The 15674-nt window shown below is 35.0% G+C and overlaps 2 protein-coding genes across 3 annotated transcripts in view; both read left to right on the forward strand.

The window, feature by feature from the left end:
• Positions 1-9650, forward strand: part of LOC121878405 (probable inactive serine/threonine-protein kinase bub1) — a 40267-nt gene extending 30617 nt beyond the window's left edge. Inside the window, exons 21-23 of one of the 2 annotated variants that reach the window (XM_042384624.1) lie at positions 2571-2720; positions 4699-4854; positions 9410-9650. In XM_042384624.1, the coding sequence (XP_042240558.1) occupies positions 2571-2720; positions 4699-4854; positions 9410-9616 (513 nt within the window). In that variant the 3' untranslated portion in view covers positions 9617-9650. The remainder of the gene's footprint in view (positions 1-2570; positions 2721-4698; positions 4855-9409) is intronic. The other variant, XM_042384625.1, reaches the window with a different exon arrangement.
• Positions 9651-10592: 942 nt separating this feature from the next.
• On the forward strand, positions 10593-15557 carry LOC121878453 (mitotic checkpoint serine/threonine-protein kinase BUB1-like). Its single transcript, XM_042384684.1, has 3 exons — positions 10593-10701; positions 12540-12712; positions 14762-15557. The coding sequence occupies exons 1-3, from the start codon at positions 10663-10665 to the stop codon at positions 14946-14948; spliced, it is 399 nt and encodes a 132-aa protein (XP_042240618.1). The 5' UTR covers positions 10593-10662; the 3' UTR covers positions 14949-15557.
• Positions 15558-15674: the final 117 nt, after the last annotated feature.

Raw genomic sequence — 15674 nt, forward strand, 5'->3', positions numbered from 1 at the left:
GTAACACACACACACACACACAAAACACATACAAATAGTAATGGGAAAATACTCAAACAAATAATCAGAAACAAATTTATTAAAAATGTGACAGTCTACCCATAAATCTGTGCTCTATTACTTTATTAAATCGAGGACGGATTTGGGGGTATACAGTACTGTCACATTTTCTTTAAATTTGTTAATGATTATTTGTGAGAGGATTTTCCAATATGTGTTTTGTGTGTGTGTGTCTACACACACACACACACAAACACATTTACAATACAGGTAAAGGAAATTACCATATTTAAACCTTGCATTTACCTATGATAACATAATAAGAAACATTGTATCATTACTAGAGTGAATGAAATGATATTCCCGCAAACAACAATTGTCAACTCTGTTTATGTTTCCCACCTCCTCGGGCACCTGTGTTCAAGCAACTGACAGGTCAAGCAGCGCCCACGGACCTAAAATGTTCTTTGGTCTGGTTTGGGAATGTTTGTAAGGGAAACTTCTAGAAGGGTTCATAGCCCAGAACCCCCAAATTTTTTGTCCAGATCTTCTGAAATCTGGATTTTCCGGGTCCGGATCTTCGAGGGTTTACTGTACTATATATTTAATGTGTTTTGCCTCATATACACTTTTTCAAAATCATTTAATGTGCTAAGTTTAGGATAAGAGGACCATGGGAAAGCACAGATTGGATTGGATGTATGGTTGGACCGATTAATCTGTAGTTAATCGGTAATCAGCTTAATTGGTCAATTCGCTGATCAATTGGTAATCGACCTTTTGACCGATTAATCGGGCTGATTAGTTGAAGTTTATCTCTGTAATTTCATATTTACTGGTATAGGTATTAATGTCAGTCTGGTGATCTAGCCAAAACTCTGATGCCTCTCCAAAGCTTTTATTTCTAGAACGTTCCTATATAAATGTGTATTACTGAAGTTACATTATTTATATTTATTTCATGCTCTCCTATTTTTACTTTGTTTCCCATATGGTGGAACATATTAAAAATATAGACAGATAGAAAACAATGAAAGGCAATTTTTTTTTTTTTTTTTTGCATAAACAATAAAAAACTCTTTTACTTTCCAACACTTTACTGACGTTGTATGTGTATGTCTGGTTTACCTGACTTGGACCAAAAATACTTTGTTACCCCATTGATGTCAAACAAAGAATCAATCATGGTTAATCAACCAAAGTAACATAAAATTCAACTTTAAATTTATTTTATAGCATTCAACATGAATATTGCCGCAGCTCTAAATAAAAAAAAAAACATAAAATTGCTTTTTATCACAATCAAAATGGGATATATTTAAATTTTTATATTATAGCACATCAACATTCAAACTACAAGTCTACATAGGCCAAAAAAATTCATACATCAGGGTAAGGCTGATGATCATACGGTGTTGGTGTGTCATGTTTTCTTGCAAGTGTATGTTCAGGCATTATATTTAGACTCTGAGGTCCAACAAAGACTGTTACTGAGAAGTTGGGATATGGCTCGTGAGGTCGCGGACATTTTATTCACACTACCATTTCTATTAACGTCTAGAATGGCCACAAAGAACAAGAGAAATGGGAATTTATAACAAATTACAACCAGGATGTACAGAATGAGATATATTACAAGTTACAACTATGCAAAACTCGGTTTTATATGGGCGGGAAATCACTAAAACCATTTGTTCCCTCTATAGGAGATGGCAGGTGGGCAGCAAAACTAAGTCAAAAGTAACATTAGGGTGATGTCTTAAATTTTGTGGTAACAATAATTTCATGAAGATTAATCAGATTTAAAATAATTAATAATGCCTATTTATCGGTATCGGCCGATTAATCAGTAATCGGTAATCGGCCAAATTACTTATCAGCCCAACCCTAATTGCATGGATGAAATTAAAGACTGTGTCCCAGAGAGATGCAAAATTTTGGAGGATTGGTAAAAACAGCCCAAAAACCTTTAATAATAATAATAATAATAATTAACGGTTTATTGAAAGAGCTTGGCAGCCAGAAGGCTGAAAATATACAGTTACATATTTGGGGAATGGGTTACGAATTACAAATAATATACAAGTAACATAAGTGACACAAATAAGACATATAATAGCTAGATGGGGAAAGGCTCAAACTACAGTTCATTTCAACATAGTGACAGTGTAAGGAGCAGTGTTTACTGGGAGTGAGTACACTGATTTATTACAAGTTATTGATAATTTTTACAATGGTTGGGACTGGGCTGTTCTTATAGCGATCAGTTCGTGATCGCCAGCCCTCAGATATGAGAATGGTACTTTGATTGATTATATGATGTGGTATTTTAGTTAATTGAATTTTGTATGTATCACCTAGTTAACCCCCAAAATTGGTAATTATGTGTTAAGTATTTCTTTGCTTAATGAATGTAATGTATATAAAGAATGCAGGTACTTGTGCTTCTTGTCTGTGAGTAATGATTTATGTAATTTTTGTACATCTTATTTTCGTTTTAGAAGTTACAGTAATTTGTCAAGTATTTTTAAAAGGGCAACTCAGTATTAATTTCACTATTCTTGTTTCAGGAAAATAATCAAAATTTTCCTGAGAAAATAAATCCCTTTGCTGAGGAAATAGTACAGGTTGTTCTCTCAAAATTGGAGGAACCTGTAGAAGCACGTGGTGGATTTGTAACATCCCATGGCAAGCTTCCATTTATTAAAACCAACTCTCAGGTAGAGTAAAAATTCTTGTATCTGTAAGCTAGCTAGCTCTCTCTCTCTCTCTCTCTCTCTCTCTCTCTCTCTCTCTCTCTCTCTCTCTCTCTCTCTCTCTCCCCCCCCCTCCCTCCAATCACCAACAACGTTTTTGTCTTTTATTATTTTTTTAAGACCTATGGACTATGGAGTTAATCAACTCTGACTCTTATACAATATTGAAGGATTATTTCACCATTTGTTACTGATAATGACACACAAATCACTGAAGATTTATTCATTAACTTTGTGACGCTTAAAGGATAATTCATGTACAGTAGACCCTTGCCATTCGCGGGTTTGCGATTCGCAGTAAACACGTGGTGGCTAGCTTGCAAGCCTTTTCCCACAGTGCCACGAGTGGCCCCACGCACCCGCAGCATCTTCTCTCCCTCTGTTCACGTCGGCGCTGCCCGTGGTCTCTTGACCATGGAGACAGCTGCCAGCCTGGTTTGTCAGGCCCTCCCCTTTCCCCATCTGGATTTATCAACATCCTCCCACCAACAGTACAGTGCAAAGACTGATGATCAACCCACAAGTGATATCCAAAATTGACAATTTCAACTCGAAAGAAAGAAACAACTGTTAGAGTGACAATCAGTGCTTAGCGGTCAATGTTGACCTGACGCGGATCTGACACACCCAGCATCCGCTGTACACTCACCACCCCCAACACTGGATGAAAAGCTAAGAAAGACTCCAAACTACATCAGGAGAGAAATGAGGACTCCCAATTCCACCCAGGTGAGGAACTATGAATTCCTGACTACATCACATGAGGAACAAGAACCATCTCCAACACCCTGTGTGAGCTGAAGGACCTTCCTGGTCTGCAGCTGTAGTGAGGTAGCGGATTAGCACCCAGGTACAACGCAACGGCCATCCAGTGAGGTCACAAGAATGTTTACAAGACCAGCTCCAACAGTACCAGATCTATAGTTAATCTATATGTTGACTATGTTTTTGTATTGAAAGATTTTGTCAGTCAGGTGATCCATCCCAATTTCATCATATGTAACTTACCACCTCTGTTCATTTTATATTTTCAGCCTTCGGGCTGCCATGTTATCTTAATAAACCGTTAATTATTACCAGTATTATTATTATATCTCGTGTTGTACTCTCAAACATTTAGTGTTTCTGTGTGAAATGGCCCCTAAATGACTGCCTAGTGTCAGTGCTGGTGGAGTGAAATTTAAAAGGCAGAAGTAAGTGATGACCCTGACGAAGAAAGTTGAATTATTAGAAAAGTTAATAGGGGAGGAGTGCTGCCGCAGCTGGTCGGTTGTTTGGTGTAGGTATACAGTAGAGCACTAAGATAGTGTAAGTTGCTATTTGCGGTTTTGCCTATTTACGCCATTCCTTGGAACCTAACCCCTGCGAATAATAAGGGTTTACTGTATTGCACATTATATATTCTTTGGATCAGTTTAAGAAAATAGATGATGTCGGTATTGGTCTATGCGTTTTCTTTTTATATCTTATTACCTCTCATTAAACAAACACCACTTGATTTTTTGATGGAGTTGGCAATACTTGAGAGGATAAGAAAACAAGAATACACATTAAATGTTTTATGGGTAATATTAAAAGAAAAAATGTTGATTGGTGGATCTTGTTAGGAGTTGTGTATTAGTTAATATGGTTTTTCATTTTGAGTTAAAAATGAAGAATTTAGTACACATCTTAGCCTCTAAGTTATCCATTTTGTATGAAGCTGAATTTTGCAAATATTCTTATTCAGGTTCTATGTACAATAGATAAAACAGCATTCCTCAGGTTTGTATATCTTGGTGAGGGTTGCAGTGAGCTGAGTAATGTGACAAATGGTTAGGAATATTCTTGTAGCTTTCATTGTGGATGCAGAATTCTTTTTCACCAGTGTGTGTATTATAATATTTTCTTAAGTTTTTAATTGCTATCTGTGTACAGTATTTAATATATATTATCTATTTAGATTACTTTGGGAAGTGAGATGTTCCATGTTCGTCGTATCAGAGGTGAGGGAGCTTATGCAAAGGTGTACCAAGCATCCACAATAGACCCAATGAATGTCACAATAATGCCCACTGAGGAGGAGGAGGATGATGAAAATGAAGATGATGAGAAACAGGTATGTGAGATAAGTGAAGATTAATAGTGTATTTAATGATTTTCATAGTCATACTGCAATACAAGTCATACTCTGTCTTCTTCCATGTGTGAAGGATGAATTTTTCTCACTCAAGATTCTTAACATTTTTGTAATAAAGAAGTACAGTATAGTACTTTACTTCAATGAGTTGTTAATGTTTGTTTGCTAATGTACAGTTGGCCACATAGGAAGTGAGAAAATTTGTGGTGAGTATCATATCAATATTTTCTCTACAGTAATATGCATTGTGTACAGGTAGTTCTGCTATAACGCGATAATTGTGTTCTTGTAAAATATCGTGTTATAGAAAATCGCGTAATAGAAATAACAGGGCTTATGGAGAAAATAGGGTTAGGTGCAGATTACTCCAAATCGAAAAAAAATTTCGTAGTTAGCCTAACACAAAGGATAGCACAGTCTAAATAAATGTTACATTCATATCTAATAATGAAATCATACAGTAAATGTTACACTTTACCTTGAAAAAATATGAATTTAACTTGATGGGGGAGAAGGTTAATGTTGAGGTTGAGGAGTCATGCAGACAGGATTTGACAATTGTCATCGTCATCATCAGTATCATCATCATCAGGTGCAGTTTTGGATGCATGGGAGGGAAGAAAAAAACGTCTAATTCCAGAAGTGGATGGCTGTGGTTCAGTGTCTTCAGTCTGCTTCTTGGGGGTTGACTTAAAAAAGACGTCTAATGTTTGCACTAAAGGCAACCACATCATCAGGATTTTCAGCTTTTTTCTTTAGGTCCTCATATATTGACAAGGCTTTCTCTTTAATGGTGAGGAAGCTGGTCCCAGATCGCTTTTTCGTTTGATCTTCTATCCAAACACTTAGAAGCCATTCCATCTCCTCAAGTTCCTTTGGCCGTGATCTTACACTTTTGCTAGCTCTCTTGGTTTTTCCAGCAACACAGCTTGCTTTAATCTTTGCTGCATTGGCTCTAATGGTGCGCAAAGTAGACTCCTTTATTCCCGTTGCACGCACAATATCACATGTTCTTTCCTTATTTTCAAAACGCTTGACAACATCAAGCTTGCCTTCAAGTGTTATAGCCTTTCTTTTACGATCACCACCAGAAATGCGATCACCAGAATGCTTCCCGGAGATATTCTTCTTTTCCATAGTCACAAAATTGGGGAAACAGTAAATCAGAAAGCACTGAGGACGCTTAAAAATTTCTCACGTCTAGCAAAGTGAACGTGTGGAGTAAAGAGAGCGCAGGTCTAAAACGCTACGTATTTTGTTTTTCTCTCTTAGTTAAAATTTTACATTTTACATATACTGTACAGGTATACTGTATACATAAATATTACATAAATTATTTCTGCAATTGTTCACAAACAAAACACATAAATCAATTGAACATGTGATGTCAAACGTGAACTGTAAACACTGCATAACCCCGCGCCAAGCCACAGCACTGTACATACTGTACAGTACACTTTAAATGCTACGTATTTAGTTTTTCTTTTATTTAAATTTTTACAATTTACATATATATATATACCTGTATAAGTAAATTGTAATTTACATATTATTCATATTATGCTAGAGCGCCCACAAAACATGAGAAACGTTTGAGTCCCCCAGTAGAGATGTCCGTTCTCTATCCACTCCAGGATGTCCGTTTTCTTTTTGTGTACTCGCTCAGGGACTCAAGTATTTCTGTATATGACACAGGATGATAAGGGAATTTGAATTTATTTGTTTATTTATTTATATATAATATACTGTAATATATTAAATATACTGCAAGTATTTTCTTTAATTTATATACGTGTTTCGCGACAAAGGGAGGCTACATTTATGGTGATCGTTAAGGACCAAACTCCGAATCCATGACGTGACTTCTGTTCATTATTTATATCCTAAATTTACCACTGTAGGTAGTTTCAAGAATTAATGCAGTCATTTACTGAATATTCTTTGCAAAAAAATAAATTTTAAATGAATTATTTATAGGAGATAAATATATTGATCAGTAAATATACAGATATGCATTACTGACCACCTCCGAACACAAGGACGGCTAAAAATAGCCACAGGCGGTCACAGTCAAGGTCACTTTCCCTTTCTTGTCACTGGCAAATGGGGGTGGGGGGGGTGGATGATAATAGCAGCTGTGTTTATTACGGTATGTTAGACTGGTTTATAATACATTTTTATTATTTTAATATACCGGTAATCTTCATTTTAATCCAGCTTCCCAAACGTAAGTTTCAGTATAAAATAATTAGTGGTACTGTAGGACCTTGTGAGTGGTTTACTGTATACATAAATATTACATAAATTATTTCTGCAATTCTTCACAAACAAAACACATAAATCAATTGAATATGTGATGTCAAACGTAAACTGTAAACACTGTGTATGATGTAAAGAGAGCGTGGGTGTAAAACGCTATGTAATTTGATTTTCTCTTATGTAAAATTTTACAATTTACTTATAATATATAGGTATACTGTATACATAAATATTACATACATTATTTCTGCAATTGTTCACAAACAAAACACATAACTCAATTGAACATGTGATGTCGAACGTGAACTGAAGTCACAACAACCGTTCGAGTGGAATCGCGTTAGAGCAAACGAGTTCGCGTTATACAAATATTGTTCCGAATTCATAAATCGCGTTCGATCAAATTCGCGTTATCAAAACACGCGTTATAGCAGAACTCACTGTACTGTACTGTGGGGGGCTACATTGCATATCAGTCGGAATTACAAAATTTCTTGTGGGGAAAGTCAGTTTGACAGTTCAAGGTTCGACCACATTTTCAGTAACATATTACAATTAAATCTCAGAATTTGCCAGTATTGTACAGGCTAAAAATTCACACAAAATTGATAGAAATTTTTTATATTAATATGAAGTTACTACAAGAGATCACATGGATTCCCCAGCCTCCTCTTAGCACCATCAACCCCACCCTTTCATGAATGGATCAGTTGAGCTGTGCTAGGTTTACCTTTATACAGTAGAACGTCGATTTAAAGCAATTCAATTTAAGATTATTGATTTAAAGCGACACCCACAATTAAGGACAATGTTTTAATTTAAAGCGAATCTTTTCTATTTTGCGCTAGTCAATCTGGCGCATCATATTTAAAATTTTGCGCCTAATGTTTCTCCGGGCACGCTACACTGTCCTAAGGGCAAAGCTGTACTGTACATGTACTGAAAATAATGTACTAAATGATTTCTAAAATTTTTGTCTAGTGCGAACTATAGCATGTTTATATTCAAATTAATCACTATCTTATAAGAATTCCAGCAATGTAAATTATAATCTCCCTGGTCACTTCTGTGACATTTTATAAGAAAAAAACATAAACTCAAGCTAAAGGACATAAATAAACAAATAAATACCTGTACTTCACTGGGCCTTTTGTGCCAACTGTCAAGCATGTCACTGTCACTTCTCTCTCTCTCTCTCTCTCTCCCCCCCCCTCCTCTTCCTTGCCAGGGTTTGGTGTTTTAAAGTTTTTATCTTATATAATGTCACAGACTAAAGTTAGGAGAATATAATTTGTATTGCTGGAATCCTTGCAAGACAGCGAATAATTTGAATATAAACGTCATATATTTTGCGCAAGAGATAAAAAATTTTGCTCTTTGTAATAAAATTCTTAAATTAGAAATAAAATTTGTATTTCTAATGCGAGCTATAGCATGTTTAAGTCAAATTAATCACTATCTTATAAGAATTCTAGCAATGTTAATTATATTCTCCCATGTCAGTTCAGTGACATTTTGTAAGAGAAAAACTTAGTCACTCTTAAGGACAGATAAATAAATAAGCACTAGACCTTGGCATCAACTGTCAAACATATTGCCTCTCCTCCCTCCCTCCCCCCATATTCCCAGCTAGTAAGCAGACCATTTCACTTCCCATAATTTTAGCTGTGTTGATATATGAGTGTTTGTTTTAACATAATACTACAAAAAACAATGTTTTGTTTATTCTAGATGGGCTGAGGTGCATCTGGGTAGACTCTCAGTCTTTTTAGTACAGTATTTTGTGTTTCTCTCAAGTACCAAACTAAATTACTCCATTGACACAACACTTCGATTTAGTGCGAATTCAGTTTAAAGCTACCTTTCTTGGAATCTATCTCGTGTTATATCGATGTTACACTTACAGAAAAGTTCACTACACTTTCTTGAGAGAAAGAGAGATACTTTCCCTTCCTTCTCTTTCCTGTCCTTCTTTTCTCTCTTCTGTCCTACTTATGGGAAGTTAAATGTATGGAGAGTTGGGCAAGGCTAGTGTGTGGAAAGTGCCGGGAATGGGCTTAGAAACAAAGAGAAAACCCTTCCATACTTGCGTAAATTTTTGGTTTAGCACACACTGACTCTTTTATTAATTAGCACTCAAGGCTTCACCTGTTCTTCGTTGCATTACAGTACTTACTGCAAATCTGATTTTGACTTTGAACCAATTAGAGAATCTTTTATTCCTCAAATTAATTTTTTTAGTACTGAAGATTTGTTTTTATTTATTTCCATACAGATGATCTTGAAGGTACAGAAACCACCATGCCCGTGGGAGTTCTTCATCTGCCATGAACTAAGGCAGCGTCTTAAGTCAAAGGCTTACCCAGTAAACATGTTGGACTCTGTCATGAGGATAAATAGGGGATACTTCTTCTCGAACGGCTCAATACTTGTCAATCAGTATCACAAATATGGATCATTATTGGATGTTATGAATGGGTAAGTAATTATTATAAATTGAAATTTTAAGTGAAAAATTATTGTACATGTACAGTACTAGTGTAATGTACAGTCCCCCAAAAATGGCATTGTTACTTTTTCCTTCTTACAATTTGAAACACTGGATGGAAATGCTTTGAAATATCCTCCAGTGCATCATCATATACTGTAATGGTATGCCTGTTCCCCATATTCAAATACTATACACTGTACAGTACACATTTTAAGTATTTATAAAGTACTGTATCTGCAAGAATAAAACTTAAATTACTGGTCATTCTGAAATTCCAGCAGTTCTTTGCACAAAAGTGTTACAGTATATTTTGATCCACATACATAATGGTGAATACCAATACTGTACCTATGGATGACTACCAACCGTTCGTGTGGACTAACACTGCTCACAACACCATGAACGACATAGACCCCTTGGGTAACAATACTTTTTTTGGGGGGGGGACTGCATCTAATGTTTTTAATACATATTTACTATTAATCTTAATGCTTCATTTTATGGTTGAATTTTATCAATAAAAATAACAAAGCCAATTTTATTTTATATTTAAAAGGTAATCATGATAAATCGATACAGCAGGCCCCTGGATGATTCTCATCCTTACATTGATATTCATACTATCACTGACATTAATTTAGGCAATAACTTCATTCAGATTCAATTTTCAACTGTTGGCATTCATAACTTTGAAACTACAAACAGTGTTCACAGCATATACTCCTGCTACCAGTGTCAATATCAGATTCATTGTGGCAACTAGTGTTTGTTGGCAGTTTTGTATGAGCAATATATCCGCTTCACTATATGTTGCCAGCAGGAATAGATTTAGTATTCTTATTTATGCATATTCATGAATGTTAATTAATTATTTACTGCTGCAGGCCAGTCCATGCCTGAGGTGTGTATTTCCATCCATGCAGGTGTAATGCCAATTTTTCTCCTTCTCGAATGATTATGCTTCTCAATAAAGCTAATGAGATTTTTATGATTGTCCAGTCTCACTCAAGCTTATTGATTTTGGAAGAAGTATTGACATGATGAGGTTTCCTGAAGGAACAACTTTTACTGAAGAGGTGAGCTGTGTGGTGGGTACAACAATTTGATGTGACATTCAGGCCGACAAACCTTGTTTGAGATTTATTGGCAATGTGTTATTTTTATAACCACATTGCAATGTTTTCCCAAACTGGCAACCTCAGTGAAATACCACTTTCTTTATTGTATGTATACAGTCTGGTTATACACTGATTGGCCTCAGTGACTGATAGAAGCACTGCCATAGGAAAAATATAGCGGTGTCTTCTCATTATATATATATATATATATATATATATATATATATATATATATATATATATATATATATATATATATATATATATATATATATATATATATATATATATATATATATATATATATATTTATTGTTATTTGTTATTGTTTATATATTTATTTATTTATTTATTTATTTATTTATTTATATATTTATTTATTTACTTACTTACTTACTTACTTACTTACTTACTTATTTATACAGTGATCCCTCGGTTAACGAAATTTCGGTTCACGAATTACCTTCCATAAGATTCTTCACTTCGGTTAACGAGCAAACCCTCGGTTAACGAATTCCTTACGAATTTTTCCCAACATGTTTTCGCCTGCATTTGGCTGCCCACCAGCTGTAGTATTAGTCCGCCAATACAGTAATCGGTTTTAGGGCTTAAATTCCTTACCATTTTGGTAAATGTCAAGAAGGTTGTACTATTCAATAATTTTAAAAGTTTTATATTAAATTTTTTAGTCATTTTAACAATTATTGAACATAATTGAAGTACAGGAAACTAGTTTTTTGCTCGCCAAACAGCCACTCAACACACCAAGCTTGGCGTCAGTTTGTTTACCAGTTCAGAGGAAGGAACATCTTGTTTGAGACTTCAACATAAATGCTTTTTTTCTGTGTTTCCAGTCAAATTATTGTTCATTTTGAAATATATTTTACATATTGATAATATATAGTGCAGTGCAGTGTTGATTTAAAGAAAATAATCTTGAATTACACCAAGTGAACTAAAATTTTATGGGTGAGATGGCAGCCTGGGGTGACTTCTCTTCCACTCCAATGTCTTCTCTTATCCCTTCTCCTCCACCCCCCATTCTATTTCCCATTATCATCATCAACCAGGAGCCTTCTACATGCACACCTCAAAGTAAGTGTACTTTACTGCATTTATTTGTAGTTTGTATGTAATTTTCGATGAGCTGGAACCAATTACCCCAAAACCCATTGAAACAATGGATTCGGTTAACGAATTTTTCGGATAACGAGCAACCTTCTTGAACGAATTGTGCTCGTTAACCAAGGGACCATATATATATATATATATATATATATATATATATATATATATATATATATATATATATATATATATATATATATATATATATATATATATATATTTGGGGAATGGGATTACAATTACAACCATGCATATGTATGTATGCATATATATATATATATATATATATATATATATATATATATATATATATATATATATATATATATATATATATATGCATGCATACATGTGTCACTGTATTGTAAACTGTATTTTCAGCCTTCTGGCCTTAGCTCTTTCAATAAACATTTCATGTGATTATTATTATTATTATATATATATATATATATATATATATATATATATATATATATATATATATATATATATATATATATATATATATATATATATATATATATATATATATATATATATATATATATATGGAAGATCAATTTATGCCTAACATTCTTGTTTAGACAGCCATCCATTGAAATTGTTATAATTATATACATATTTATGCCCTACTTACAAAAATACATAGAACATCATTCATTCTGCAGGTGACAACAGAAGGTTTTACATGCTGTGAAATGAGGGATGGACTGCCATGGACCTACCAGACAGATTTATATGGAGCTGCAGCCATAGCACACTGTTTCTTGTTTGGAACATACATGGATGTACATAAGAAATCAAACGGCCAATGGGACCTCAAGGGTGTTACTATTAAAAGGTACATATTCATGTTTTGTGTCATTTTTTCTACATTTTTTGGATACATTAAAATTGGGAGGTTCTGACCTTAAGAAACAGCATTGGATGTAATTTTTTTGCCATTTATGAATTCAACTTTACAGGTCACTTCTAGTGACAGTCTGTCACAAGGAATTTTGGTTTGTTGTTTTGAAAGCATGATGTGTGGGAGTGGACATGTCAGCAGTTAGGATAATGAGAGATGAAATGAGCTATGGAGTAGCAGAGGGAAAACTAATCAGTTCATTAACATATGCTAGGAAGGGAGAAGTGTATCCAAAGAGGCAGAGGTGGAAATATACAGAGGGACAGAATTTCAACTGAAGCATGAATCAGGGTATAAAGAGCAAGGAGCAAATTAGACAGTAATGACATGCTTGAAAGCAACTATAGGAGTCAAAATGATGCAGAGAATAGAAAGACAGAGATAGTGATGTAGAATTGAAAAAGTGTTTAGCGTTATAGATGAGGTCTCTGGGTATGAACATATTGAGAGAATGGAATGTGATAAGAGTATATTGTTGTAATTTATACTGTGATTTAGAGAGAGATGGAAGGAGGTTAAAGGGAAGACCAAGGTATAGACGGCATGATAGGGTGAAGGATAAACTTGAAGGTAAAGGGATGGATACTTAGGAAGCAGCATTGTGTATGACTGGGTGGAGAGCAAGGCATCAAGTGAGTGTTTGGGGAAGGACTTGCAGCTGGCAAGTGATACCGTGTTGTGGAAGTGGAACACCATAGTAGAACATATCTACTATAGCAGTAAGAATAAATGAATGAATTGAGACTAGGTGGAAGAACTTCAAAGATAAAAAAAAATAGTCTATGTACAGTCACAATCCAAAGTTTCGACACCCCCCTGGCTGGGTGTTCACCGAGGCCAGAGTTGAGGTAAAGCTGGGTGATCGGACACAGACATTCCACCACCACAACACAGCACACGAGCATAGAAGGAAATTTTTACAAATTTTGGCATGACATGCACCTGCATATAAAAATTTAATTCATAACATTATTGGCACACAACAATAGCAAGTTAGGAGTGAGGCATGAGAAACTTGGGCTGTTCTCGACCCAGTTATGAAATATGAATATTGATAAACAACACATGTTGATGGACTAAAAGTATCATGTCGGAAATTAGCTCCAAGTTACCAAACACCATGATTAGGACGTCATAGATATTTATCATTCAGGTGAAAAATAAAAAATAATCATATGTTTAACTAGTTGTAATATTGGTGACCTCTGTACCATAACTCTCATAATCCGAGACATTATGAAGTGAAATTTAAAAACTAAAGGCAGCAGTAGACAGGAAACAAGGCAAGTGACCAAGAAGTAGTCACTAATGATGACACACGGCCAGGCATCTATGCTGAGGGTCGAGGTCTTCGGCAAAGTCGCTGATCCAGACCAGACAAAAATTGTTTGGGTGATACCATGACTAATGTGAATTGCAACACTCCAAGCCAAAATACTCCAATGTAGTTACTGATACACCATTAAATATTGTAAACATTACTATAGGAATTCCTAGTACAGTATGTGTGAAACCATAATATTTCCAGGGTTATGGTAATATCTATACTGTACATGTAAAGGCCTCACCTTGTCGACTGACCGCTCACTCCCTCTTGACGAAATTCGGCTGCTGGCCACCCTTTATATATGCTGCCCTGATGATTCATGTGTAATACGAGGACTCTCGTCTAGTGGTTCCAAGCCATTGTTTTGGAACCGGGCAAAGTTTTTCATGCTCCAATCTTAACATGTTATTGTTATGTGTGGCAACAATGTTATGGATGCATTTGTTATGCAAGTTCATGCAATGTCAAAGATCGTAATAAGTTCCTTCCTGTGCTCCTGTGCCATGAGTCTCGGAGTGTTGTGGTGGTGGAATGCCTGCGTCCGATCACCCAGCCTTACCTCAACCCTGGCCTTGGCGAACACCCAGCCAGGGGGTTGTCGAAACTTTGGATTGTGACTGTACATTCTATGCATTAATATAATCATTGTCTTACAGGTACTGGCAAAAGGACCTCTGGTTGTTGGTTTTCTCTACACTCTTGAATGTGCCATCTTGTTCTGCAATCCCTAGTCTCTCTGAACTCAAGGAGAAAATTATAACAACATTTTACAGGGCGCAAATGGACAGAGAATTTAACAGCAAACTCTCTCAGCTCTTGTGTATTGTGGCCCAAAGACGATGAGGCAGTTGCATTGTTCAGTGATAATACTTTAGTGACATCCATCTTTAATATGCATGGGAAGATTTTTCTTCACAATTATCTTTTATTTCAGTCTGAAAGTAACAATCAAGTGTATGAATATGAAACAAATGTTTTAAATGAAATACTGTAACTACTTAGTTTGCACAAGGCAGTGTGTGAATCGATATTTGGCTGTTTTAAGTGTTACAGCTGTAGCACCCAAATTAGTGTATTTGTAAGTATTAGTTCTAATTTTTAATGTTGGAGTGAACTGTACTTGGATTGCTCATATTTTAAAGTGTAATTCAAAAGGTTCATTTTTCATCTATTGTATTATTTTGTGAGTTCTTACAACTTTAGGATGATGCATGTCTTACATGGGAATTACTCATTAATGAAGTGAAACAATTTTATCATACTATATATATGTTTTCACTTCAGGGAAGGAGGGGGTGGACACAGTGAGTATAACCTTTGTAAATTGGATTCATTATGATTTGTATTGATTTAATTCGTGAGATGAAATGCATTGTGTATCTACAGTCTTTTATAATTATTATGACACAGTTTGTAGCTATGTTATCTTTATATTATATAGTCTTTGTCTATTTAGTGATTGATTCTTGACAAGAGCACTTTATTTTTTCAACTTTAATATTAAGTATATAGTACTGTACATTCCAACTTTATACTGGATGTACTTTAATAAGGAAATCTTAGGCTGTA

This window comes from Homarus americanus, unplaced genomic scaffold (genome assembly GCF_018991925.1).
Source record: "Homarus americanus isolate GMGI-L3 unplaced genomic scaffold, GMGI_Hamer_2.0 scaffold41027, whole genome shotgun sequence".
Taxonomy (NCBI): Eukaryota; Metazoa; Arthropoda; class Malacostraca; order Decapoda; family Nephropidae; genus Homarus; species Homarus americanus.

Bases quoted from the DNA above. Each gene is read 5' to 3' on its own strand.
- LOC121878453 (XM_042384684.1), top strand. From the start codon at position 10,663: ATGATGAGGTTTCCTGAAGGAACAACTTTTACTGAAGAG. The intron at 10,702-12,539 runs GTGAGCTGTGTG...TTCATTCTGCAG, and splicing joins GAACAACTTTTACTGAAGAG to GTGACAACAGAAGGTTTTAC. The intron at 12,713-14,761 runs GTACATATTCAT...ATTGTCTTACAG, and splicing joins AAGGGTGTTACTATTAAAAG to GTACTGGCAAAAGGACCTCT.